This window comes from Barbus barbus, assembly GCF_936440315.1.
Source record: "Barbus barbus genome assembly, chromosome: 38".
NCBI lineage: Eukaryota > Metazoa > Chordata > Actinopteri > Cypriniformes > Cyprinidae > Barbus > Barbus barbus.
Genome location: NC_136716.1, coordinates 3,356,153 through 3,383,022, shown reverse-complemented (window position 1 = coordinate 3,383,022; position 26,870 = coordinate 3,356,153). Strand labels below are relative to the sequence as shown.

At 39.8% G+C, this 26,870-nt stretch overlaps 1 protein-coding gene across 1 annotated transcript in view; it reads left to right on the top strand.

Annotated features, from left to right (window-relative positions):
* The window catches only part of LOC306857878 (uncharacterized protein), a 64,067-nt gene extending 38,769 nt beyond the window's left edge, over positions 1 to 25,298 (top strand). Inside the window, exons 12-32 of the mRNA XM_079398140.1 lie at positions 10,549 to 10,670; positions 10,807 to 11,085; positions 11,177 to 11,266; positions 11,383 to 11,518; positions 11,692 to 11,813; positions 11,924 to 12,187; positions 12,262 to 12,357; positions 12,464 to 12,599; positions 12,698 to 12,813; positions 12,909 to 13,184; positions 13,877 to 13,972; positions 14,168 to 14,300; positions 14,444 to 14,568; positions 14,653 to 14,931; positions 15,046 to 15,138; positions 15,244 to 15,379; positions 18,351 to 18,377; positions 19,433 to 19,631; positions 22,841 to 23,106; positions 23,199 to 23,344; positions 23,729 to 25,298. Of these exons, the coding sequence (XP_079254266.1) occupies positions 10,549 to 10,670; positions 10,807 to 11,085; positions 11,177 to 11,266; positions 11,383 to 11,518; positions 11,692 to 11,813; positions 11,924 to 12,187; positions 12,262 to 12,357; positions 12,464 to 12,599; positions 12,698 to 12,813; positions 12,909 to 13,184; positions 13,877 to 13,972; positions 14,168 to 14,300; positions 14,444 to 14,568; positions 14,653 to 14,931; positions 15,046 to 15,138; positions 15,244 to 15,379; positions 18,351 to 18,377; positions 19,433 to 19,631; positions 22,841 to 23,106; positions 23,199 to 23,344; positions 23,729 to 24,241 (3,650 nt within the window). The 3' untranslated portion in view covers positions 24,242 to 25,298. The remainder of the gene's footprint in view (positions 1 to 10,548; positions 10,671 to 10,806; positions 11,086 to 11,176; positions 11,267 to 11,382; positions 11,519 to 11,691; positions 11,814 to 11,923; positions 12,188 to 12,261; positions 12,358 to 12,463; positions 12,600 to 12,697; positions 12,814 to 12,908; positions 13,185 to 13,876; positions 13,973 to 14,167; positions 14,301 to 14,443; positions 14,569 to 14,652; positions 14,932 to 15,045; positions 15,139 to 15,243; positions 15,380 to 18,350; positions 18,378 to 19,432; positions 19,632 to 22,840; positions 23,107 to 23,198; positions 23,345 to 23,728) is intronic.
* The last annotated feature ends 1,572 nt before the right edge of the window (positions 25,299 to 26,870 follow it).

Below are 26,870 nucleotides of genomic sequence, written 5' to 3'. Positions count from 1 at the left end.
CTAGTCACATATTTGAATGTTGAGCAGCGAGCTCATCAGCTACCGATACAGGAGAGAACCAATCAGCTGTGCCATGTGATAATGATGTAATTTTGTCAGACTGAGTTAGACCTATCGGACTGCGAAACCTAGGTGTTCTTGTCGACCAGCATTTAAAATTCTATAAACGTATCTCTTCTGTTATCGGTTCCAGTTTCTATCAACTTCGTCTACTGTGTTACGTCTACGACTTAATGCATTATAGGCTGGTCCCGTTGTTGTTGCTGTTGTCTCTCGTTCCTTTTTAGGATTGGTCCTGGACATAATGTGAGTCTGCTGGTGGTTGCACTGGAGAAGAGGCCTGGCCTCTGGCTCTCTGCCTCTTCGATCGACTGCTCATGATAGTTTGTTGTGATATTGTGCTAGCTGGTGAATATATGGTGTGACAGAGTGTGTTTTCTGAGTGTTGCTTGCCCTCGTTGAACATGTGTGAGCCTTACTTTTAGGATAGTGATGTCTGGTTGACCATGTTTGTAATATCTTAACTGTTTTGGGAAGCAGTAGGGGGTGAGTGCCTTGTTTCCTTTGTAGTGTGGCATACGAAGGGTGTAAGTGTTCAGATTACAGAGTTATCACTAATAGCGACTACGCCACCCCTGGCGAAACACCTGGGGAAATACTAAGCAATGAAAAGCACGCAAGCTTGTTCACTCCCACAAATGACCAAATACGAAGAGGCGTGGATACAGAGCAATGAAATTTTATTAAATCAGAAATTAAAATTTAAACCAGGGCGAAGAACACAATAAAATGACGACAAGTGACCCAGAACCGCAACAATACAGAAAGAAAAATCACAATCAATTAAATCAAATCAAAAGATCTACTAACTGAGCGGGGGCCCCGAAGAGTGGGCAGGCGAAGCACTGGGCGTTACATTAGCCCACAGTGAACCAGCCCTCGGTGAATTAAAATCTCACAAACACCCACGCACTCTGGTGGAATTGCACTGCAAGCAAAAAACCAACACCCCACACTTTGGACAAAAAGGGAGAGCTTCTATGCCCGCACCGACTAGCCCGCCCACTCTGGCTCACCCCGCTCCTAAACAAAAAGAGGGAAAAAAATAATAATTACAGCCAGAGTCGATATGACTACAAAACACTAAATTAAATGGACTTCAATAACATCAAATAACAAAATCAACACATCAAGACAAGAAATACAAAATAAATATCCAAATTAACAAACTATCACTAATAAATGGCAATTGTTATTACAAAAGATAAATTCACACACACACACACACAATCAAAACAAATTAACCTCCAATCAGAAACATCAAACAGACAAAAACACCAATGGAATATGTTTCCACAAAACGGTGAAAATAAACAATAAGAAAAACCAAAGCAAAACAGCAATGTCGGAGCTAGGCCATGTCACAGAGCAGGTCACCCTTGCGAGGCTAAAATACACCAAAAAGGCAAATTAAAAATACATACCTTTTTGAATGCCCGTATGGATATAAATAATTTTACATACCCTCAACTGGACTTCATCAAATATCCCGCAAACCAATCCCTTATACTGATCACTGAACGGAAAAAGAGCACGTCATACAAAAGCGCCAGCAACTCATTCATATCAAGTACCCACCCTAATACAATTACGTTACGCACCAAGTGGAGGAGCAGTCGTCACTCAACATATATCTGCCGTGGTTTTCTTTCCAAACAGGCAATATAACAGGATCGCTGGGGAAACCAACCCTCTTAGGCGGTCAGATAACCTCCACGGAGCAACACCGGCTGCACAAAACCTAGTTAGATCCACGATACACATACAGACCATGAACTAAACACCAAGCGCACACCTACCTCAGACTCAGAGCGGCGGGATTCCGGAAGCAAACAGTGACGCAGTGACAATAACGTGGCATACCTCAATTCAGGGGGATGCCCCTTATATACCCAGCGGTATCACTCAATTAACCTCCCAAGTTGCAACTTTCCCGCGAACTGGCATTCACCACAATCTACCCCCTCTACTTTTGCATCGCCGACCCGACGATGCCCAAGCAAATAATAACCTTGTCATCTCAATTCCACGGTCTAAAAATAGCCACTACGTGATTGGATGCTAAATCCATGGTCCCCACAACGCTTGACGTACAAGGAAGGTGATAAGGATTAGAGTGGTGGCCTGCTGTTACTCGCCCTGTCCGTCTTACTGTTCCTCCCACTTCCAGCTGCCTATCCATCCGCAAAACCGACACTGGAGCCGGCCCAATATCTCCCACCTCTGATTCAGCAGAGGCACCTACGGGCCCTGAAGCTGCCAGCTCTAACACTCCTCCTGGTGACTGAGCTGTATTGCATGTGGGCAAGTTAGAGATCCCACACTCCCTGCTCAATGCAGGGGGACCTCCAGCTATCACCTGTACCAAATCCACCTCCTCTTCCTCTTCCTGCGTAGGCACTTCTGGGCGCTCTACCCACTGCTCTAGGTGTACCCCCAAAGGAGCACCTCCCTGCACTCGCCCCTTAAGCAGGGAACGATGTACATTCCTTACCTTACTCAAATCATGCTTAGGAGCAATGGAATAAACCCCACCCCCTTCCTGAGGGGCCCGCACCACCTGATACTCGATCGGGCTCCACATGTCCTGAATCTTATGTCGACCCTTATGAGCATGTTCTCGAAGGTACACCAACTGGCCTTCTACCAAAGGTGCATCCCGCACCTGCTGATCATGTTTCATCTTGCGCCGCTTGGCCGCCACTTGCAATCGCTCCTGTGCCCCTTCAAATGCCACTTGTAACCTGGCTTGGTGCTCCCGGATCCATTCATGTACACTACCAACCACTGGTTCCTGTACCCTACCCAGCAAAAAGTCCACCGGCAACCGCGGCTCCTGTCCCAACATCAAAAAATGGGGCGACTCACCGGTGGCTTGATGGGGAGTAGTATTGTAATAAAAGAGAACCTGGGGCAAACATGACACCCAGTCCCTCTTTCTGGATACCGGTAAGGTGCGTAAAAGGTTATGCAGAGTCCGGTTAAAGCGTTCGCATTGACCGTTTCCTGCCGGATGATAAGGGGTTGTACGAGATTTCACCACTCCATACAAACTACACAGTTGGCGAATGAGTGATGACTCGAAGTTACGTCCCTGATCCGAATGTAAACGACCTGGAATACCAAACTTGTAAAACCATTCGTTGACCAAGGCCTGAGCAACCGTTTCAGCCCGCTGGTCCCGAGTAGGAACAGCAAGAGTATATTTACTAAAGACGTCAGTCATCACAAGCACGTTTTCCACACCTGAGCTAGACGGCTCTAGCACTGTGAAATCGATAGCCAGAATTTCATTTGGCTGTGATGCCAAAAGATGGCCCATGAAACTCTGCGCCACTGGCCTTGTATCTTTGGCAGACTGACATCTTTCGCATTCCTGGCACCAGCGGGCAACATCTGAAACTAATCCTGGCCAGTAACACCGTCGCCGGACCAGTTCAGCCGTTCGCTCAATGCCCTGGTGTCCATGACACTGATGCAACTGTGTAAGCACATCAGTCTTCAATGCAGCCGGTAATAATAGCTGCAAGACCTCCTCGCCACCCTCAGGACACTGGACCCTACGGTAAAGTATCCCATCTCGTTCCACAAAACGGTCCCACTGGCGGAGCAACTTCAGTGCCTCCATAGACATCCGCTGCCGTTCCTCCATGCTGGGACGGGCCTTCCGCTTCCAAAATGGCAGAATCTCAGCGATGACTGGATCCCCAGTCTGCAATAACCCAAACTCAATACCAGAAAAACCAGGCAAAGTAGTGATCACTGATTGTTGTGCCTCTACCACTGACCTGGCCCCTTCCGCCTGCTGCAACAATGCAGGCACTGCTGTTCCCAGGGCTAATCCACCCAGGGGTCCCTCTTCGGGGAAATTCTGGCGGGAGAGGGCATCAGCGTTCTTATTACTTTTTCCGGACCTATACCGTATCTGGAAATTGAAAGCGGCCAACTGGGCGGCCCAACGCTGTTCGGTGGCCCCTAATTTCGCCGTAGACAGGTGGCTCAGGGGGTTGTTATCGGTGAACACCACACACTGACTACCCAACAAATACTCCCTAAATTTTTCAGTCATGGCCCACTTGAGCGCCAAAAACTCCAGCTTCATCGAACTGTAGTTAGTCATGTTGCGCTCAGTGGGCCTTAGACTGCGACTAGCATATGCAATAGGACGTACTTTACCTTCCTGTTCTTGGGAAAGGACTGCTCCCAAGCCACCATGGCTAGCGTCCACCTCCAGGATGAACGGTTGGGAGCAGTCCGCATATGCGAGCACCGGAGCCGTAGTGAGCTTAACCTTTAACTCCTCAAAGCTCTGCTGACATGATTCGCTCCAGGCTGCCACAAATCCCAACCCAGCTTGCTTCCGAGGCCTAGATCTCATACTAGAGAATTCTGCCACTAACCTATGCAGAGGGGCTGCAATCCTGGCAAACCCCTCCACAAACCGGCGGTAATAGCTAGCAAAGCCAAGAAAGGAACGCAGCTCGGTAACATTAGCCGGACGCCGCCATTGAACCACCGCCTGGACCTTACTAGGGTCTGTGGCCACACCCTTGGAGGAAATCACATGGCCCAGATATCTCACCTCAGACTGAAGAAACACACACTTCTCCAGCTTGGCCTTTAGGCCCTCCTGCTCCAGCCGTCCCAAAACAACCTCCAACCTCTCCAAATGCTGCTCGACAGAAGAAGAAAACACCACAATGTCATCCAAATACAACAATAATGACTGACACTGTTGATCACCAAATAGACGTTGCATGAGCCTCTGGAACGTGCTGGGGGCGTTGCAGAGCCCAAACGGCATTCTATTCCATTCGAATAGGCCAAACGGGGTGCAAAACGCGGTCTTATATTTGTCCCCCTCCATAACGGGAACCTGGTTATACCCACTAGTTAAGTCCAAAGTCGAAAACCAGCGGGCACCTGTTAACACGTCTAGAGACTCCTCGATTCGAGGTAAAGGAAAAGCATCCTTCCTCGTTTTGGTGTTCAATTGGCGGTAATCTACACACATGCGTAGACTCCCATCTTTTTTCTTCACGAGCACAATTGGAGAAGCATAGGGACTACAACTTTCTCGGATCACTTGGGTCTCCAATAACTGGTTTATGTGTGCCCGGACTGCTTCATAATCAGATGGGGGTACACGACGATACCGTTGCCGAACAGGAGCGTCATCAAGTAAAGGAATGTCATGAGAGATCAAATTCGTGCATCCCAAATCTCCCTCAAAAGTAGAAAACACCGACTGATACTTCTGGAGGAGGTCCTTAACCTTACTCTGATCTCCTACAGACAGAAGGGATAAATCCACTGCCTCCAGCTGGCCCTGTACAGACGACACGCCTGTCTGGGAAGAGACCGAACAAACAGTCACAGGTTTAACCTCGGAGACACCGGGAGGTAAACTAACAACCGATACGCTAGTCAAGGAGCCTACGACACAACGAGGAAACAACAGCACATCAGTCGTCCCCACATTAACAACAGGTACGTAAACTGTACCCCTAATCACTCGGACTAAAGCAGGGGAAATTAAAAGCCCCATTGGGAGCCCACCTTCGGGAGGCTCCAGAAGTACTACGCCACCAGAGTACTGTTCCGAACAAGTGGCTGCTACCAGTTTGATAGTGCCGCCAGGGATACGACCCGCGCGAGGGCCACGTACCTTCACTGTACCAGTCTTTTCAAAAGGGGGCTGGATACTCTCCCGATGGCAATGTTGCAATGCCTGAAAGACTACCTTAGGTACAGACGACGCTGGTGGGGACTCAAAAAGTGAAGGGCCGTGCTGCCCAAAAAGTTCCTGGTAGCAACGGCCCAATACATTCATGCCCAATACACCTGGTGCTTGTGCAGAAATACCACCGGGAGGGTCCCGGACTACCAAAACACCACATTTTGGAAAAAACTTCCCACATAATTCAACGTCCAACTCCATATACCCCATATAAGGGATGGACAACCCATTAGCCGCCCTAAGCTGTAACCACTGACAAGTCTTAAGACGATCTTGACCCCAAGGCTCAAAATGCTCTCGAAAGCAGCTTTCGGTGATAGTGGAAACCATTGACCCTGTATCGACTAAACAAGGGACCGACACACCACCCATAGCTACCATCAAATGAGGGCAAGACGACATTAACTGTGACAGTGAATCAACTCTACCTGGAACATCAGAGCCAGACTGTTCCCCTACCAAGCTGTGGCTCGACAACTCGGCGGGAACTAGTTTCCCGACTCCGCACCTGAACGAGACGATGTATCGCCTAATGCCCTAGTGTTAGTTCGAATACCCGAGGGAGAGCGAGGGGGGACCCGTTCCCCATCACATTCTCTTGCAAAATGACCAGGTTTTTGGCACCTTCTGCATATCACTAAGCCACCACCTACTGCTCGAACACCACGCGATGGGTTGCGTAACTGAGCAACACTTTGGGCAAGCTCAGTTAACTGTTCTTTCTGCTGTCTTAACATTTCTCTAAACTCACTCATCTCCGTGAGTTGAGAGGGTTGGTCTACCCGCGAAGGTGCCCTGCTTTGAACCCCATATTGAAAGCCATGGGCTAAGGGGACCGAATGGCTACGGCTTCTTGCACCCCCAGGCATACCCTCACGTTCCCATCGGATAGCTTCACTACGAACGTCCAGCAATGTTGCTTCGGGTTGACGACGAACCAACTGCTTTAACTCCCGACCGAGCATACTATCAAGAACGCTTTCCACAAATTGATCACGCAACAAGGTATCAGCGTTTGACAACATAACTGGTGACCGCTGCTTAACCTTTTCCAGAAGGCCCATCAGAACAAGAGAAAACTCTAAAAGAGTTTCTCCCTCCTGTTGCCTTCTGGAGAAGAAAGCTTCTTGCAAAGCAACATAGGACTGAGTACACCCATATAATTCTTTTAAGGCGGCAATGATCTTATCTGGATCCTCCCGTTCGCTTACTGACCTATACTTAATTTCCTCACGTGCCTCCCCCTCCAAGTGATCAAATAAAAAGAAAGACTGGTCTGCCTTGGATAAGTGCCGAGCCCGAATACAAGCCTGCACTTCTTCAAGCCACTCATTAATCCCCATGCCAGACCTGCCATTAAATTTTGGGCATTTCCTGTCCCTAGGCACAAAAACAAACCGCTCTGCCAATGCAGCCCCTGCCGAAGCAGGTTGCATAGCTGCTGCAGTGGACTCTGGTATACTAACAGGATCACCACTAGGGCCAGATAAACTGGCCTGGGCCTGCTCTTGTCGTAGTTTAACATTGTCAGCTTTTAATTGAGCTACCAACTCTCGCAGTTCCATTAATTCTGCTTCCATGATAAGATGACAAGGAATACCGCTTACCAAAATGTTCAATAAAGGGGTAAATCACAGGTAAGATGAAACTCCGCCCAAAGAAACACTCCCAACCAAATGGACACTGCTGTTTTGCTTCAACTAGAAAAAAAACAAAGAAAAAGAGAAAAAAAAAAAATCCAGCAAAAAAATATAACTACCGGCATCCACGTCTCAAGTTAAGGTATTATGAGGGAGTAAACCCTGCCGACTACGCCAAATGTGGCATACGAAGGGTGTAAGTGTTCAGATTACAGAGTTATCACTAATAGCGACTACGCCACCCCTGGCGAAACACCTGGGGAAATACTAAGCAATGAAAAGCACGCAAGCTTGTTCACTCCCACAAATGACCAAATACGAAGAGGCGTGGATACAGAGCAATGAAATTTTATTAAATCAGAAATTAAAATTTAAACCAGGGCGAAGAACACAATAAAATGACGACAAGTGACCCAGAACCGCAACAATACAGAAAGAAAAATCACAATCAATTAAATCAAATCAAAAGATCTACTAACTGAGCGGGGGCCCCGAAGAGTGGGCAGGCGAAGCACTGGGCGTTACATTAGCCCACAGTGAACCAGCCCTCGGTGAATTAAAATCTCACAAACACCCACGCACTCTGGTGGAATTGCACTGCAAGCAAAAAAACCAACACCCCACACTTTGGACAAAAAGGGAGAGCTTCTATGCCCGCACCGACTAGCCCGCCCACTCTGGCTCACCCCGCTCCTAAACAAAAAGAGGGAAAAAAATAATAATTACAGCCAGAGTCGATATGACTACAAAACACTAAATTAAATGGACTTCAATAACATCAAATAACAAAATCAACACATCAAGACAAGAAATACAAAATAAATATCCAAATTAACAAACTATCACTAATAAATGGCAATTGTTATTACAAAAGATAAATTCACACACACACACACACAATCAAAACAAATTAACCTCCAATCAGAAACATCAAACAGACAAAAACACCAATGGAATATGTTTCCACAAAACGGTGAAAATAAACAATAAGAAAAACCAAAGCAAAACAGCAATGTCGGAGCTAGGCCATGTCACAGAGCAGGTCACCCTTGCGAGGCTAAAATACACCAAAAAGGCAAATTAAAAATACATACCTTTTTGAATGCCCGTATGGATATAAATAATTTTACATACCCTCAACTGGACTTCATCAAATATCCCGCAAACCAATCCCTTATACTGATCACTGAACGGAAAAAGAGCACGTCATACAAAAGCGCCAGCAACTCATTCATATCAAGTACCCACCCTAATACAATTACGTTACGCACCAAGTGGAGGAGCAGTCGTCACTCAACATATATCTGCCGTGGTTTTCTTTCCAAACAGGCAATATAACAGGATCGCTGGGGAAACCAACCCTCTTAGGCGGTCAGATAACCTCCACGGAGCAACACCGGCTGCACAAAACCTAGTTAGATCCACGATACACATACAGACCATGAACTAAACACCAAGCGCACACCTACCTCAGACTCAGAGCGGCGGGATTCCGGAAGCAAACAGTGACGCAGTGACAATAACGTGGCATACCTCAATTCAGGGGGATGCCCCTTATATACCCAGCGGTATCACTCAATTAACCTCCCAAGTTGCAACTTTCCCGCGAACTGGCATTCACCACAGTAGGCTATTAGGCTGTTACTTTTTTCTCCCGTTTATTGGGCAGATAAGGAGATAGGGAATTTGATTGTATGTTTTGTTTCTCCTTTTTGATCTGTAGGGAAGGTAGTTATTTTGTGGGGAAGTTTCTGTTTGTTTATTGTTTTGGCATTAGCTCACCCCTGAAGATTTTGCTTCTGAATTATTTTGTTTTAGTATGTTTTGAATATATTGTTTTTTGTGTCTCTCAATCGAGAAAGACGGATACAATTGCATCAAAAACGAATAAGAGAACAAGGAAAGTAAAAATAAAATGAACAATTAAGATGATGTGGTTGTGTTATTTGTTACACTCTGACCTAGACCAGGGATCGTAACAACGGTCTAAAATCAGAGATTTTCTCACTCCAAAAACTCTAGAAATGGCTGTTCATGCGTTTGTCACATCTCGGCTAGATTACTGCAATTCTTTATATTGTGGAATATCTAAATCGCAAATTGCACGTCTTCAGCTAGTCCAAAACGCTGTGGCCAGACTTCTTCTGAAGCGTCGCAAACATGAACGCATCACTTCTCTTCATCAGAGAATAGACTTCAAAATTCTACTCTTTGTGTATACATCTTTACATAACCTAGCTCCTGTCTACCTCTCTGAACTCCTTCATTTATACACTCCATCTAGAAGCCTAAGTTCTTGTGACCAGGCTTTGTTAGTAGTTCCACATGTTAGACTTAAGCGTAGAGGGGAGCATGCATTTGCGGTGGCAGGGCCACGACTTTGGAATACCCTGCCTTTAGAGATTAGAACGGCCCCTTCCCTGTCTGTTTTTAAGTCCCTGCTAAAAACCTACTTGTTTTCCTTGGTGTACTGATTGCTGTTTTACTGTAATTTCAAAATGGGTTGTTCTTTTTATGTGGTTTGTTTTCTGTGTATGTTTTTATAATTTTCTCTCCTGTAAAGCACTTTGGTCAGCCAAGTGGCTTTTGCAAATGTGCTATACAAATAAAATGAACTTGAACTATCCCCGCGACAATCACCCTCAGACTCGTCACCACGCCACCAAACGCTAAAACACATGATTACTCTGCCTCTTCACCAGCAATAATACTCCAGATAGATAATTATGATCCCGGACAAGCTATTTATTTGTGCTGTTGCTTGTAGTTAGATTATTCTTATTTTCTTTATTTTTATTTGACAGTATAGTTTTTCCCTAAACATACCGAACCGTACTGAAATCGTGATTCTAAAACCGTGATACAAACCGAAAAAGTGAAAAAGTTGAACCATTCCACCCCTAGTAACAGGACAGTTTTGAATATTATAAGTCATTGCCTGTGTTGCATGTTCGTGAATTTGGGGAGGAGCAATGAAGGAAGAGGTGTGATTCTTTTGGAAAGGGGTGTCTATGAGTGTCAAATTCAAATATCAAATATATTTCTCAGAAATTGCTTACTGCACCTTTAATATTGCATTTTATTTATGATGTTCCTTTACAATTATAGGAATTTTTTACCCATATGGAAATGAGGATACAAAAAACCCTGCAGAGTATTCTGGAAGTTCTCCTCTGATCCCCCTGGCACAGCCGTTTGTCTACTTTGGGCTTATTTATAATCAACTATATGTAAGCAGCGTTGTCATATTCATAGCACTGTAAACTAAGTTTTATTGAAATAACCTGAGTATCTTAATGCTCTACATTAAGAATTTCACTTGAAAGTCCAGATAACTGAGCTTTCACTGTTTTGTTCTCATAACAGGTGAATAACAAGGGGTATTTGACTTTTAATGAGCTTTTTCACCAGTCATATCCCAATTCTTTTCCTGCATACTCGACTAGAGACATCATTGCTCCATTATGGACAAACATTGACATTAGATATAAAGGAACCATCTCTTACCGACAAGTAACAGATTCCCATCTCTTGAATCGGGCCTCAGAAGACATAAAACAATATTACCCTAACTTGAACTTCTCTGCTTCATGGGTTTTCATTGCTACGTGGGATAAAGTACCAAGCTATATAAACAGAAAGATAGTAAGTCCCTTTCTTGCATAGAAATTTGATAAAGAAAATCTATACAATGTCCTTTTGTATTTATGTTGTTATTCACTTTATCTTCCTGAAGTCAACCTTCCAAGTGGTTTTGGTGTCTGGCAAAAACATGTCATTTACACTCATGAATTATGGTTCTATTTCCCCAACATATGCTGTTCAGGTAAGTAATTAAAAAAACAAAAAAAAGAAAAACACTGAAATCAAAATATTATTGCTATCACTTTATGAGAGGTGTTTATTTAACTGAACTTGTCATTGTCTTATTTTGATTGACAGTCTGGCTATGACACAAGTGATTCAACTGATTTCTTTTCAATTCTCCTCTCTGACATTACAAACCTTTCATACACAAGCAATGTCAACATCATGGGTCGATGGGTTTTTCGTGTTGACCATGCATCAGACAACAATGGTACAGTAATTTAGTAATAAAACATACATGCAGTTTTTGCATATCTTGCTGAATAGTTTATTGTTTGAAACATAGAACAATTAATTGGGCAATTAGTATGTAGTGAAATGTTGAGAGTTACAAATGAATTAAAATCACAGGTGTGCTGATGAAAAAAACTTGTATGCTTGCAGGACTGTTCTATCCATTTAGGAATGGGCACAAACTGAACCTGTCAGGACCGCAATATGGAATATGGAAGCTCTCTTTGCAGACCCCATTATCTTACTTTGGGCTCACATACAGTTCTGTTTATGTGAGGACACTCATAAATGCAATTGCATTTTTTAAATCAATTTATTATTTTTATTAGCCATTAAAAGTATTTGTCAACATGTAATGTCTGTTAATTCAAACCCCTTTTAGGTTCACAAAAATGGATTCCTTACTTTCAACAGGCCACTGTTTCTTTCAAGTCCCCCAACTTTTCCTGCAAATATAGATATTGTTGCGCCACTTTGGACAGATATTGACAACAGTTACTTTTACTTTCAACAATTCAAGGGTGTCAGAGTATTGCGGAGAATTACAAATGATATACGTCAATATTTTCCTAATACAAATTTTACTTCCGACTCCGTTTTTATTTGTACTTGGGGCAATGTGAAATATTTCAACACTTCAGCACAGGTAAGATTAATTATGTTGTTTTCAGTTGTCTTGTGACTGATGATTTTACGTTGTGTTTTTTTTTTCTTCTTCAGAATTCCTCTTTTCAAGTACTGCTGATCTCTGGATCTGGATTGTCATTTATTGTATTTAATTATGGCAGTATTCCCCAAACTAAAAACATTGCACTGGTGAGAAAGATTTTCAAATATTTTACATTTATTTTAAATATTCAAAATAGCCACAGCCCCTCTTTTCCACAGATCTGTAATGAAAATGTGTGTAATCATTGTTTAGGCTGGATATGACACTGACGATTCAAGCGGTTATTATACAATTCCAGTGTTTAACATTGCTAACCTGACCCACTCCTCAAATGTCAATGTAAAGGGCCGCTGGGCTTTACGTATCAACACGTTGCCAAAGAACCATGGTGCATTTTTTAAATTTTCTTTTCTTTCGTCACCTCAATTTTGTTAACTTTCTTTGTACTTTACCAAGGGCATAATATGCAACAACATGTTTTTCCAGGTCTGTTTTATCCAGCTGGTTATCAAAACAATCCCTGTCAAAGTAATGCAAGCTCATCAGCTCTGCACTTGCAGTATCCTTTCTTGTACTTTGGACGCAAATACCAGACGATATATGTGAGATGTTATGCTAAACAGTACATTTGAAGTACACTGATGTACAGTATTGCAGTTCATGTTGCTTCAGTTAAATGTTAAATTTTTTATTATAGGTCAACAATAATGGACTTTTGACCTTTGAACCATTTTATGAAAGACTCCCAAAGGCTTTCCCTGCCAACTCTACTAGAGACATTATAGCTCCACTCTGGGCAAAGTTTGACTGTAGTGTCAGTGGAAGCATCACCTATCGCATTGTAACTCAAGGCCGTATTCTGGACAGGGCGAGAAATGATATCAAACAGGTTTTCCCTCAGTTTGGTTTCTCAGTACATACAGTCTTTATTGCTACTTGGAATAGGGTGCCCTACTTGAACAGCCCCACAACGGTATGTATATTGAAAGTTTACTTGAATCTTCTTAAACTTAAGTTTGGTAGAAATCTAAGCAGAATTTGAAAAGCTTTTTTTTTTTAATTTTTTTTTTTAAATATCACTTATTATTAGAGATGTGCCCGAATAGAGAATCCGTATTCGGAACGTCACCGAAAATGAATAATGCGTTCTACGGAGCCACAAAAGGGACATGGTTAGCCGCTTGCTAGCAGTAGCCTGTTACATTCCAGTACATAAAATTGAACTTACCACATAAACAGAGATAACCGATAGGACGATGTCAAATTATTTGCAGATCCTGAGCACCACTGACAAACATCTAATCTTGTGAAATGTTTGGTAAGTAGTGCCGCTTCTTAGTAGATAGGTGTGATCGCGAATCTCAAAAGTGAAAGTAAAAAGTAAACGCACATTCATAAGTTATTTCAATGTTCGGCATATAAATAACCGCTCCCTGAAAGCACTGAAATATATTTTTCTCGTATACATCGTATTTATTCCCTTTACGGTTGCCGTAGTACACATCATTACCTTTCCGAATACCGTATTCGGATTCGGGCATATCCCTACTTATTATAAACTTATGAAAAGGACTGCATGCATTTAGGCTAAATGAGTTTTGCTTATAGACCATTTATAGCTGTGTTTTTCCATTGAAACCTAATGTTTTACTGCACTTTTCCTAGGAATCCTCCTTCCAAGTCGTTTTAGTCATTTTCAGAACTCTTTCCTTTGTCATAATGAACTACGGAAATAGCTCCTCAACTGATCAGAGTTTTCAGGTTGGACAGAATAAGAATCTTGCTACAAAATTTTGAGATTCACATTATATTAATGGGACCCTTAATGTCTTTAGTAAAATTAGTAAATATTTTTTTTTCCAAAAATCATCATATTACCTGGTCACACATTTCATTCATGAATAACCTTTTTTTTTTTTTTTTTTTTTTTTTTTTTTTTTTTTTATCTACTCGCAGGCCGGTTATGACACAATACACTCAGCAAATTATTTTTCAATCCCTGTGACTGATACAAATAAGCTGTTCAACTCCAGCAATGTCAATGTACCGGGACGCTGGGTATTTCGTGTTGATGGTGGTCCTGAGGAAGGTAACATGATTAATATAGAGAATATCACATTATTTGACAAATAGACAAATATAACATTTAAAAAATCAAAGGTATTTTGAAGCTTATAAAATGTCCTCCTTCAAATCATTAAACACTCATAATAATATTATTGGGAATATTAGGAATATTCTACCCATATAGAGGTGTAGAGGATGAGATGAGCCCAAAGTCAGATGATGGAAGTTCTCCTCCGATCCGCCTTCTGCAGCCATTCGTGTACTTTGGGCGTGTATATGACAGCATATTTGTAAGAAGCATTATGATATTCATTACATTAATATTCCACATTGATGTTACTTGAAAATACAGACAACTGATTTTGATCCTACAGGTGAATAATAATGGAGACCTGACCTTTGACAGGCCACTTTACCAGTGGCATCCCTATTATTTTCCTGCAAACTCATCTGTAGACATCATCGCTCCAATGTGGACAGACATTGATAATAGTGAGAAAGGAACCATCTCTTACCGACAAGTAACAGATGCTCGTCTCTTGAATCGGGCTTCAAGAGACATAAACAAATATTTTCCCAACTTGAACTTTTCTGCCTCTTGGGTTTTTCTCGCTACATGGGATAAAGTATCGTACTTTGGAAACAGAGAGGCAGTAAGTTTCTAGTTAATTTAGCATGCACTTTTGCTGCATAGTATTTTCAATTAACTGAAAATAAAGGAATATCCAGAATGATGCTTGTATTAATTAATTTCCACTCTCATCCAGGAGTCGACCTTCCAGGTGGTTTTGGTTTCTGGGAAAAACATGTCATTTACAATCATGCATTATGATTTCATCACCTCCACCCAAAGTGTAGAGGTAAAGCAGTGTGAAAAATGTGTCAAAATATTGTTACCGCAAATTACGATCTTTAGAAGAGTGAAATGTTTTTGGATTTAATGGAATTTTTTTCTTCATTAACAGTCCGGCTTTGACACCATTAACTCTACAAATTTCTTTTCAATTCCTTCTTCTGATGTCACATATCTGTCATACACAAGCAATGTCAACATCATGGGTCGATGGGTATTTCGTGTTGACAATTCATCAGAAAACAATGGTATGTTTATTAATGAAATGTGTAATTTACCTCAATTTCAGATATCTCATTTTGGTAACACTTTATATTAGGGAACACGTTCACTATTAAGAGTTTTCCCTCAGTAAATTCCTAATTACTGCTTACTGATGACAAGCAAGGTTGTTGTTGTAGTAGTTAAGTATAGGAATGCAGTAGGGTTAAGGAATCTAGAATATGGATATGCAGAATAAGGCATTATTCAGTTCAGTTTAAATAGTATCTGTGCAATCAAGTTGACGATTTTGCTGGAAATTAAGTGTCCCCAACTAAGCAAGCCAGAGGTGACAACGGCAAGGAACCAAAACTCCATCGGTGACATAATGGAGAAAAAACCTTGGGAGAAACCAGACTCAGTCAGGGGGTCATTTGGGAGACAAGTTCTTCACTGGGGATCTGTCTTTGGGGCTCATCTAGTTGCCCTGATCTCCTCTGACAATCAGGGCTGTAGAGGTCATCTCTAGGTGCTAGGATACGGACTGGATCTGGTGGCTATGTTGACCTCGGAATAAGAAAGAAACAGACTAATATTAGCGTAAATGCATTCTTCTTACGATGTACATCGTGTGTTATGGGAAGTGTTCCCAGTTCCGGTTGACCTAATTAATGCAGCCTAACAATCATTTAATGGATTTGAATAATAGAAATGTGTTAGTGTGTTATGTGTAAACCAGGTTAAAGAGATGGGGTTTTAATCTAGATTTAAACTGATAAAAGTGTGTCTGCCTCCCGAAAGGTGTTAGGTAGATTATACCAGAGTTTGGGCTCTAAATAGGAAAAGAATCTGCCGCCCGCAGTTTTTTAGTTTAGTTTAGTTTATTTATTTACAGGGGCAATGCACATTAATAAACATAAATTACTGAACGTGCCAGAATTAGCCCAAAAGGCTATTTTTCATCTGTAGACCCTTGACAGAATGTTAAAAGGTCACCCTAAAAACAGAGACAGAGCATCACACATATACACATCATATGGACAGAAAAGAGAAAATAAATAAATAAAATAATAATAATTACAGAAAACAAATTCACACACAGACAGAGAAATCACTACTAAAATACAAAATGTACGTTAATTATCTAAAACAAAGTAAACATGAGAAAAAGGAAAGAGAAGGAGAAATATGGCAACAGAAGAGAGCAACATAGCCAAGAGCAATTAGTACAAAGAAGTCTATTGCCAAGAATACAATACTAATGTTGACAGTGCTGAGTTGTCAGTAACCATTTTTTAAGATGAGACTGAAAAGAGCCAAAAGTATGTAATCGTCTTAATTGTTGATGGGACAGATTTCCATTCCCTTGCAGCTTTGACTGAAAATACAGACTGATTAAAGTTACTTCTTTTGAGAGGAATAATGCAGTCCCCTCTTTCCCCACCCCTTGTAGATCAGTGAGCAGTTTTTCTAATATTCACAAACCGTTTTAGTGGTGAAGACAGGCTATGTATAGTCTTAAACAGCAGACAAATATGTACATATTTGATCAAGTTATCCCAGCTTAGCAAATTGTATTTTTGTTTTTTTTATATTGAGCAATGATGAAACCGAACCGATTTCTTATCAAGAGTTTTTAGTGATTGTTTATACAAAGACTCTAGTGGTTTCAGAGTAGTAATACTAGTGAATAACTGTGAACTGCATTCTGTTAGTTTTTCAAATTGCTATGTTTCGCCAGGCCGCAAAGAAATATAGAGCTGAGTATCATCATCATAACAGTGAAAGCTAACACAGTGATTCCTGATGAAATCTCCCAAAGGTAACATGTAAAGTGTGAAAAGTAACAGCCCTAGTACTGAGTCTTGAGGTACTCCATACTGCACTTGTGATCGATATGATGTCTATTCATTCACTGCTACGAATTGATGGCTAATCAGTGTGTAAGCCTAACTTGTCCCACATTTGATATGTCAAATATGTCCCATATATTATAAAACAGAAGGAGGCCACTTCTTGGTATATGGACTAATAGAATTTGGCTACTTTTAGTAGGATGCAACACAGTTAACTGATGCAAAAAATAAATTGCTGCATATGTGGCCTTCTTAAGACTCATATCCATATCACGGATATGAGTCTTAAGAAGGCCACATATGCAGCAATTTATTTTTTGAAACATGCTTTTAATGGCAGTTTTTTTTATATGTGCACTGTGCAGCATAAAAACAGAAGTGCACTATAGCTCTGATGCTGCCTTCACGTGCTATCGGACATTTCCTATTTCAGAAATGTATATTTATGGTTTATTTGGTTTATTATCTAAAATGTGTCTGTGTAGTGGCCTGCTTGTGGACCACTGCCAAAATGTCGCCATTCCATGCAGCATGTGGGCCACGTGAGGAATTTAGGGAAGACTAGGGTTAGAATAAAAATAAATTGTGGCCCACGTTAGGGCCAGTTTTTGTTTATTTGGTTGGCTTACATGCAGTAATGCTAAGGCTTACTTGAAGCTCAAATATAGCAAACAGGACCAGACTGCCCAAATGCCATTATTCCATGCAGTATGTGGGCCAGAGCAGGGTGTTGGATTTGGGTCCGATCTGGGCCAGAATGAAAATAAATGTGGCCCAGATTTGGGCCAGTTCTGCTTTGTTTTATTTATTGTCATGGCTGACATGTGACCTTCCTATGCCTTGCCTGTGGCCCAAATTTGGCAAACAGGAGTGGACCACCTAAGGTGTCCGATGAAAGTGTCAGGTGTGGGCCTGATCTGGGCCTCAGGAATTTTGCTATCTGGGATATGCGCTTTGTAAATTCTAATGAACTGCCAATATGTTAATAATTTGCATGCTAATAAGCAACTAGTTAATAGTGAATAGTGTTCCCTAATCTAAAGTGTTACCCAAATTTCATTGGTTTTTTTTTCTCAAAACATATGCTTATGTTTCTTACAACAGAGTTGCAAGTCTTTGAGGTAGATATGCATGTAACATCTGTCTCTATTTTGTTTTTCAGGATTCTGTAGCAAATCTAACCCCCAAGGTATATTAATATTACATTGACAATTTGGTTTCTAGTTAAATATAGTAAAAACAAAAATGATATCTGTTTTTGATGAAGTAATTGTGTAAATAACATGTCTACAGCAGGATGTAGAATTAAATTCTCGTGCCCCCTCAGGTTTTTGAGTCAATTAAATTTTGAATGCAATTTCAAAAGTAGACACACACACACACACACTTTGTATATATATATATATATATATATATATATATATATATATATATATATATATATATATATATATATATATATATATATATATATATATATATATATCTCCCAAAGACAAAATTGCTCTGTTGACTGTGGAGTCAAGACATTTGCAAATATGAAAAGATGAATATGAGACAAAACGACAGAATGTGACTTTTTATTATTAGCCGTTTCAACACATATATGTTTTACCAAATAAAAAGAACAGCACTTTTAGAGTTCATCCCACTCATTGATGTGAGCACAAGTATTGGGACAGTTGAACATAAGGCAGATATAAAAGAAGTAAAACATCTGTGTGTTGAATCACCCAATAATAAAATGTGACAATCTGTAGTTTTGCCTCGTATTCATCTTTTAATCATACCTGTAAATGTCTTGAATCCACAGCCAACAGAGCAATTTTTTCTTTACTGTTCCAATACTTTTGGAGGGCATTGTATATATATTTTTAAGTGGGCAAAGTTACAAAATCAGCAGGGGATCAAATTATTATTTTCCCCACTGTGTGTGTGTGCGTATATATAAATTCATCACCTTTTGGTAAGATTAGCTGTTTTAAAATTTATGAATTTATCTGATTCAACTTAACAGTACATTTTACAATTTAATTCATTCATTGTCATTCATTGAAATATTTGGTTCAGGAATTAATATTTGTTGATATTTTATGTGTGGTTGGAAAAGGGTGACTTTTCATCATGCTTTTTTTGATTATTTTGAACTAGTTATTTCAAAAACTGTACATACTGAATCAGGAACTAAACTTCAAGAACTACACGTTCTTGTGTAGTAGCCTACATCATTATATTTTGCATCAGCTTCCTCAGATGATGTTTCTAGTGCTCTGATATGTGGAAGAACCCCAGTTACCACCAGCAGCAGGATAGTAGGAGGTCAGAACACTTCAGCTGGACGCTGGCCCTGGCAGGCTAGTCTTCTTCTGTTAAGCAGACACATCTGTGGAGGTTCTCTCATCAACAAAGAATGGGTGCTGTCTGCTGCCCACTGTGTTCATGGGTAAACTCATTCAACTTACTTGCAAATAAGTACTTCAGTTTACAGTATAATTGAGGAATTTATTTAACAATATAAAGCCACAGATATGTACAGAGACCCTAAGAGCTCATGGTGGTGGAAAGATTTGGGGGTGGGTGAAAAAAAATTTGGGGTGGGAGGAAAAAATATTTTTCAAATCTTTTGCATTCTCTCGCAAAACTTTGCATTCTCTCGCAAAGATGTTTGCGTTCTCTCATGAGCTCTAAGGGGCTCCGTAGATATGCGCATTTCTAAGGCCTCTTAATTATTAACATGATCAAACCTGCAAAACCTCTTGCACACAATCCACTACATGCCTTCTGTCATATGATTGACTTTTTATGCAAGTCAGTGGTCTTCTTGTATAATAAAAAAAAAAAGTCCACTATCAGGTAGTGGTTCATGTTGATCATTTTTGCTATACAATCTTTACTGATTAATGTAAGGAAATGTTTACATTTTAGTAATATTTCAAGATGAACACTTACTTGACTAAAGCAACCTAGGTTTACTTGTTTATCCATACATCATTTTGGCTTCTTCTTTGCCGAAATTTAGTCAGTATCTCCTCCTAAAATTTTAAACAAGGGTTCATGATCAGCCCTTTCGATGCCCGCCTTCTCAGTTTCACATTAGCCCATTGGAGTGTCTACCAGGAAATTCTTGGGTAAGAAATGCCTTCTAATCGATCTATCAGATCCGCATAACTCCCTGTTTTCAAGCATAAACACGTCGATTCCTCTTGACAAATTCTCTCTCAATAGTAGGACATTGATCATGCAATCACTATTATAAAATCATGGGTCTTAGCATTTGGCTGGCAAAAGTCGAAATCACCTGAGCTTTCAAAGCTATGCCTATCCATCCAGATTCATGGCACTTATTTGGGGTACGCTAGCACTGGAAATTATATTTCGTCATACGCTTAACTTTCGGATGCAAAGCAGCACCGATATGTTGTTTTATCAGAAGCAGTTTATTAGATTTGTCAGACAATTACGCAAAGTAATCCTCATAGCATCTACCCTTTTAGACAATTCAAATTGTTCTGAGTATTGAACTCCCTGTCAGATGCTTTGAGAGCCTCCCGGTCGAGCAAACCCCTTTTCTGTCTGACTACTGGCGAAGCTCACCCATCCGATGCGAAGCACTCCCAGCTGGGCACTTCAAATTTAACCAATCTGGCTTCAGTAAAAGAGTTTCCCCCATAGCAGTCGTCAATGAAATATGACGATGCAACAGGAGTTAAAAACCGCGGACAATGGAAGGAAATGACGGCATATTTACGTATATTTTTACAGATGGTCTATTCGCACAGGATTAGTATTATCTGAGGTAATTTCTCCAGACCTTTTTAGAGAAGGTAAAAGTCACTGTAATCTTTACTGACAATGTCTGTAATGATTACTGAGATGGCGCATTCGGACGGGACTAAAATAACTGAGAAGCTCTGGTAATAATTACTTTACCCCACCTCTCCATGTAAAACTAATCCCGTCCGAATAGGTTTTGGGATTATAGGAATCTTTTAGGATTTTCAAAATTTGTCTCAGACGGCCAAATCGTGGGCAAAATCGCACGGTGTGAGCCGGGCTTTACTCTTTGCTTAAGACTTTTCTCTATTCCTTAGTACAAGTTTGTCTCAGCAGCTTTGTGAATAGGTTTTAAAAGAAAACTCTTAGCTAAAAACTTGTACTGCTATTTAGGAGAACTCTTAGTGGTAAGATAAAATGTTTTGTGAATACGGACCCAGATGTTCTAAAACATTAGCCACATTTAAATCTAGACTCAGAACTCAGACTCAGTTTTTTTTAAAGAAGATTTTGTGCTCATCGAGACTGCATTTATTTGATCAAAAATAATTTTGTGAAACATTTTTGCAATTGAACATAATAGCTTTCTATTTTAAAATAATTTCAAATACAATTTATTCCTGTGAAGCAAAGCTAAATACTCAGCATCATTACTCCAGTCTCCAGTGTCACATGATCCTTCAGAAATCATTCTAAAATGCTGATTCATAATCAATGTTTGAAATAGTTGTGCTGCATTATAAATCAGCATTTTAGAATGATTTCTGATTTCAACATGTGTGTATGTGTCTCTTATTTTTTTTAATGAAAAACCACAATTGTCCCTTATTTTCCTTTTTGGAAGTTGGCAACCCTACACGCTAACAACATGCTAATCCCGTTAAAATAAGCTAGCAACATGCTAATAATGCTAACAAACAAGCTAAATCAAGCTAAAACATACCAGCAACATGCTAATCACGTTAAAACATGTTAGAAACATGTTAATCATGTTATATAACAACATGCGAATCATGCTAGTAACATGCTAACAATATGCTACTCATGCTAGCAACATGTTAAAGGGATAGTTCATCCAGAAATGAAAATTCTGTCATTAATTACTCATCCTCATATCGTTCCAAACCTGTAGACCTTCGTTCATCTTCGGAACACAAATTAAGATATTTTTGATGACTTCCGAGACCTCCCTGACCCTCCCATAGACAGCAAGGATCTGAACATAGCAAGGACATCGTTAAAATAATCCATGTGACATCAGTGGTTCAACAATAATTTTACGAAGCTACGAGAACTACGAGCACTTTGTGTGCACAAAGAAAACAAAAATAATGCATGTTGCTAGCCTGATTGAGCACATTGGTAACATGAATTAACATGTTGCTAACATGAACGTGGATGCGTTGTTTACGTTAAAATCAAAGCATAAACAATGTAAATAAAGTATCCGCGTACATACGTTGTTTACGTATGTGATACTCTCCAAAATGGCACTATAGGGTGACGTGGAGGAGACGAATTGTTGAATAAAGTCATCATCATTTTTGGGTGAACTATCCCTTTTTCCCCGGGTGCCGCAGCATTGGCTGCCCACTGCTCCCTGTGTATGTTAACTACTGTGTGTACACTTGGATGGGTTAAATGCAGATCACAAATTCCGAGTATGGGTCACCATACTTGGCCACACACCACTTCCCTTTCCCTTTTCTTTCCCTTTAAATCATGTTAGCAATGTGTCCAGTCATTTTAGCAACATTGTAACAATATGCTAATCATGTTAGCAATGTGTTCAATCATGCTAGCAACATGCTATCAACATATATTTAATCTAAACTTTCAAATTCTAGCTCCCTATATCTCCTTTTTTATTTTCCTCAGGTATCCAACCATTGATTTCACCGTGGTTTTGGGGCGACAGACCCAGGAAGGTTCCAATCCTAATGAAGTGTTCAGATATGTGAGACGAATCATCAAACATCCCAATTACAATTTTACAAGTGACAACGATATTGCACTTCTCAAATTGAGATCACCCGTCACCTTCACTGATTACATCAGACCTGTGTGTCTAGCAGCTCATAACAGTGTGTTCAACAGTGGCACAGACAGCTGGATCACTGGATGGGGAAACATTAGTGAAGGAGGTGAGAATTCATTCTTGTCCCTTCTTTAAAATTATGAATTTCTCAGGATACTCAATGACTATGTGGAGTAACATCTCATGTTTTCCATACAGTGCCCCTTCCATCCCCTAAAGTTCTACAGGAAGTAGAAGTTCCTGTAATTGGTAACAGACAGTGCAACTGTCTCTATGGAGTTGGAGAGATAACGGAGAACATGATCTGTGCTGGTCTACTGGAAGGAGGCAAGGACTCGTGTCAGGTACAGAAACTATCTATTTAGCCCAAACTTGTGTTTACAAGGTAAACAATGTGTGCTTCAAATGAAGAATAAATAGCTAGGATTGATAAAAGTTGTGAGGTTCATGTCCAGTCTTTGAAAGATATTCAGACACTTTTTTTTTTTTTGAGGCATTTGGTAACAAATAACCAAAATATTCAAGTAACTGTTGTTTGGTACTGTCAATGTGTATATTACAACATACACTTTTATTTAGAAGTTTGGGGTTGGTAAGATTTTAATGCTTTTGTTCATAAAAGCTGTATTTATTTGAACAGAAATACTGTAAAAATCTTACTGACACCATAACTTTGAATGATGGTGTACGTTTCTTTCTACAGTTATTTTATTGATGTGTATTTTCAGGGGGATTCAGGAGGTCCGATGGTGAGCAGGCAGAGCTCTGTATGGGTTCAGTCCGGTATTGTTAGCTTTGGGACTGGGTGTGGTCAACCTAAAACTCCCAGAGTGTTTGCCAGAGTATCACGCTATCAGGAATGGATCAACTCCTATGTATGCAGCGATCCTCCAGGTTTTGTGCAGTTTACCTCCACTGGAGCCGATCCTGACTACAGTTACAGCTGTCCTGGTCTTCCTCCTCCTCCTCCTACTCCTTCTCCTCCTTCCTCAACCACAGATACAGAATCTGCAGTTCTTTCTTCTGCAACATCTCCTCCAAAACATCTTTTGCTATTATGTTTTCTGTTGCTTCTACCAATACTTGCCTTAATTTTTTATGCAATGAAGCACAACCGTTTTGGGTCAGTAAGATTTCTTTTGAAAGATATTTATACTTCTATTCAGCAAAGATGCACTAAATTGAACAGACGTGACAATAACGACATTTATAATGACACAAAAGTTTTATATTCCAAATAAGTGCTGTTCATTTGAAAATATTCAAAGAATCCTGAAAAATTATCATGGTTTCCACAAAAATATGAAGCACAACTGTTAAAACATTAGTAAAAAGAAATGTTTCTTGAGCAGCAAATCAGCATATTAGAATGATTTCTGAAGGATCGTGTCACACTGAATACTGGAGTAATGATCCTGAAAATACAGCTTTGTATCACAGGAATAAATTACATTTTACAACATATTCTAATAGGAAACAGCTAATTTAAATCCTAATAACACTTCACAATATTAAAATTAATGCACCTTTGGTGAGCATAAGAGACTTATTTCAAAAATATTTAACTTTTGAACGGTAGTGCATGTACAAAAATAAAGTGGTTTAAACATAAGTGGGGTATGTACTTGGTTAAATATATTATGTAAAGAGTTTTGATCTTACAATATTTTGTTTTTTTCTTGATCATTCTTACACAATTTTAATTCTTTACTGACTTTTGAATAGCTCTAAATAATAATCGATTAATTCCAGATCCTGGATCCCTTTCAATAGCATGATCATTTGTTATTTAGTCTTTACTTCTGTTTACCTTATATATATATATATAATATTTGCCAAATATTTTTGTGATTTGCGAAATACAACATGTATCTGTTTCTCACAAATTATGTTTATTTTACTGAATATTAATGTAGAAAAATAATTTATCCCTTTATATTCTATATTCCTTTCTGTTGATGTTTTATACTGTGTAATTTACACTATAGATGTGTTTTCATGTGTATAAATTAGATGTGTATCTTTACAAATCTTACTTGGAGGAAATATTCAACTAGTCAGCTTTCCAAATATGACATCACATATGGACAGCAGGATCAATGTCATTTCAATTGATTAATTGCTGTTTTACTGTTAGATCTGGCTGGGCTGACAGAATATTGTTGCATTGTGGCACAAAATTAAATTTTTATCTTCTGTCTGTATCCTATTCATTGGATGTAATTATTACATACAACTTAGAATACACTTTTCAAGAATATGTAATAATACACTTCTTAACAATAATAAATATGTCAGAAAAACAGACAATGTTTTTTTTCATTATTATTACTCTTATTATTATTATTTAAATGAAGAGTACACTTAAACTTCAGGAAGAGCTCAGAACTGAAAGTTTATTCTAAAAACATATCTTTATACAATAATTTCCAGGAAAATGGAAGCCTTTAGAAAAACAAAATAATTATTTACTGTGGAACAACCATTAATTCCACAAGTTGTCTGATGAGATTTATCTGTTTGAACATGTCAGTTTCTTCATCAACACACTGCAAGTCATCTGGCTTTTGAGTGAATTTGCTGACCTGCACTGCTTTCACTTCTCATTTTAAATAATTTTCCTCATATTTGCTGTGGTTTGCTAGATTAGATATTCCAGTAGTTGTTAAAAGTCTACTGAAAAGTGGAGCTAATTTATATAATTCCACCACTAAGCAATTGCATCACTTGCTCACCAATGGATCCTCTGTAGTGAACGGGTGCCGTCAGAATGAGAGTCCAAACAGCTGATACACTTTCTCGAGCACCTCTTAAAATGACGACCTCGGAAGAGAGTGATGATCTTGTCGAGACGGAGTGTGATCTTTTAATCAATCAAGTAATTGCGGATATTCCTGCTAGTAAAGCAAAACTTGAGCTTATTAAAGAGGAACAAGCCCTAGATGCAACTTGTAAACAGGTACGAATCTTTACAGAAAAGGGTTGGCCGTTGCATCGGAGAAATGTTCCTGAACATCTTCTGCCTTATTGGCCAGATCGTCATGATATTTTTGTCATCGTCATGATATGGAGGAAATATGTGAAACATGCTGCCAGTTTTCTCAAGTTGAAAATAGAACCTTTGATCTGCACCCCGTTGCCACAGAGGCCATGGCAAAAAGTTGCAGCTGATATTTTTCAGTGGAGAAATTCCCAGTATATTGTTCTGGTGGATTATATTTCCAGATATATTGAGATTGCCAACTTGCCCTCTTTGACACCAGCTACCACAATTTATAGACTTCAAACTGTTTTGCCAGATTTGGAGTACCAGAAGTACTTGTTGCGGACAATTGACCTCAATTTGCTTCCACCGATTTTGCAAACTTTGTTCAGGATTATGGATTTCAACATCTGACAAGTAGTCCACAAAGTAATGGTGAAGTTAAACAACTAATGGAAAAAAATAAAGATCCTCAGAAAGCCTTACTGGCATACAGAGCTACTCTTTTGGCTCAAGGGTTAAGCCCAGCTAAACTGTTAATGGGTAGATAGATTTGAAGTCAAGTCACCTTTATTTATATAGCGCTTTTAACAATACAGATTGTGTCAAAGCACTTAGTATCAAATTGGAGGATAGAGTGTCAGTAATGCATACAAATAGGATTAAACACTCAATGTTCAGTTAAGGCATTTCGTTCGAAATTCGTTCGAGTTCAGTGATGTCATTGTCTAGATCAGTTTAGTTTAAATAGTATCTGCTAAATCAAATTGACGATAATGCAAGCCAGAGGCGACAATGGCAAGGAACCAAAACTCCCTCTGTGACAGAATGGAGAAAAAAAAAAAACCTTACCAAAAAGAGACTTATCAAAAACGTTTAACTTTTAA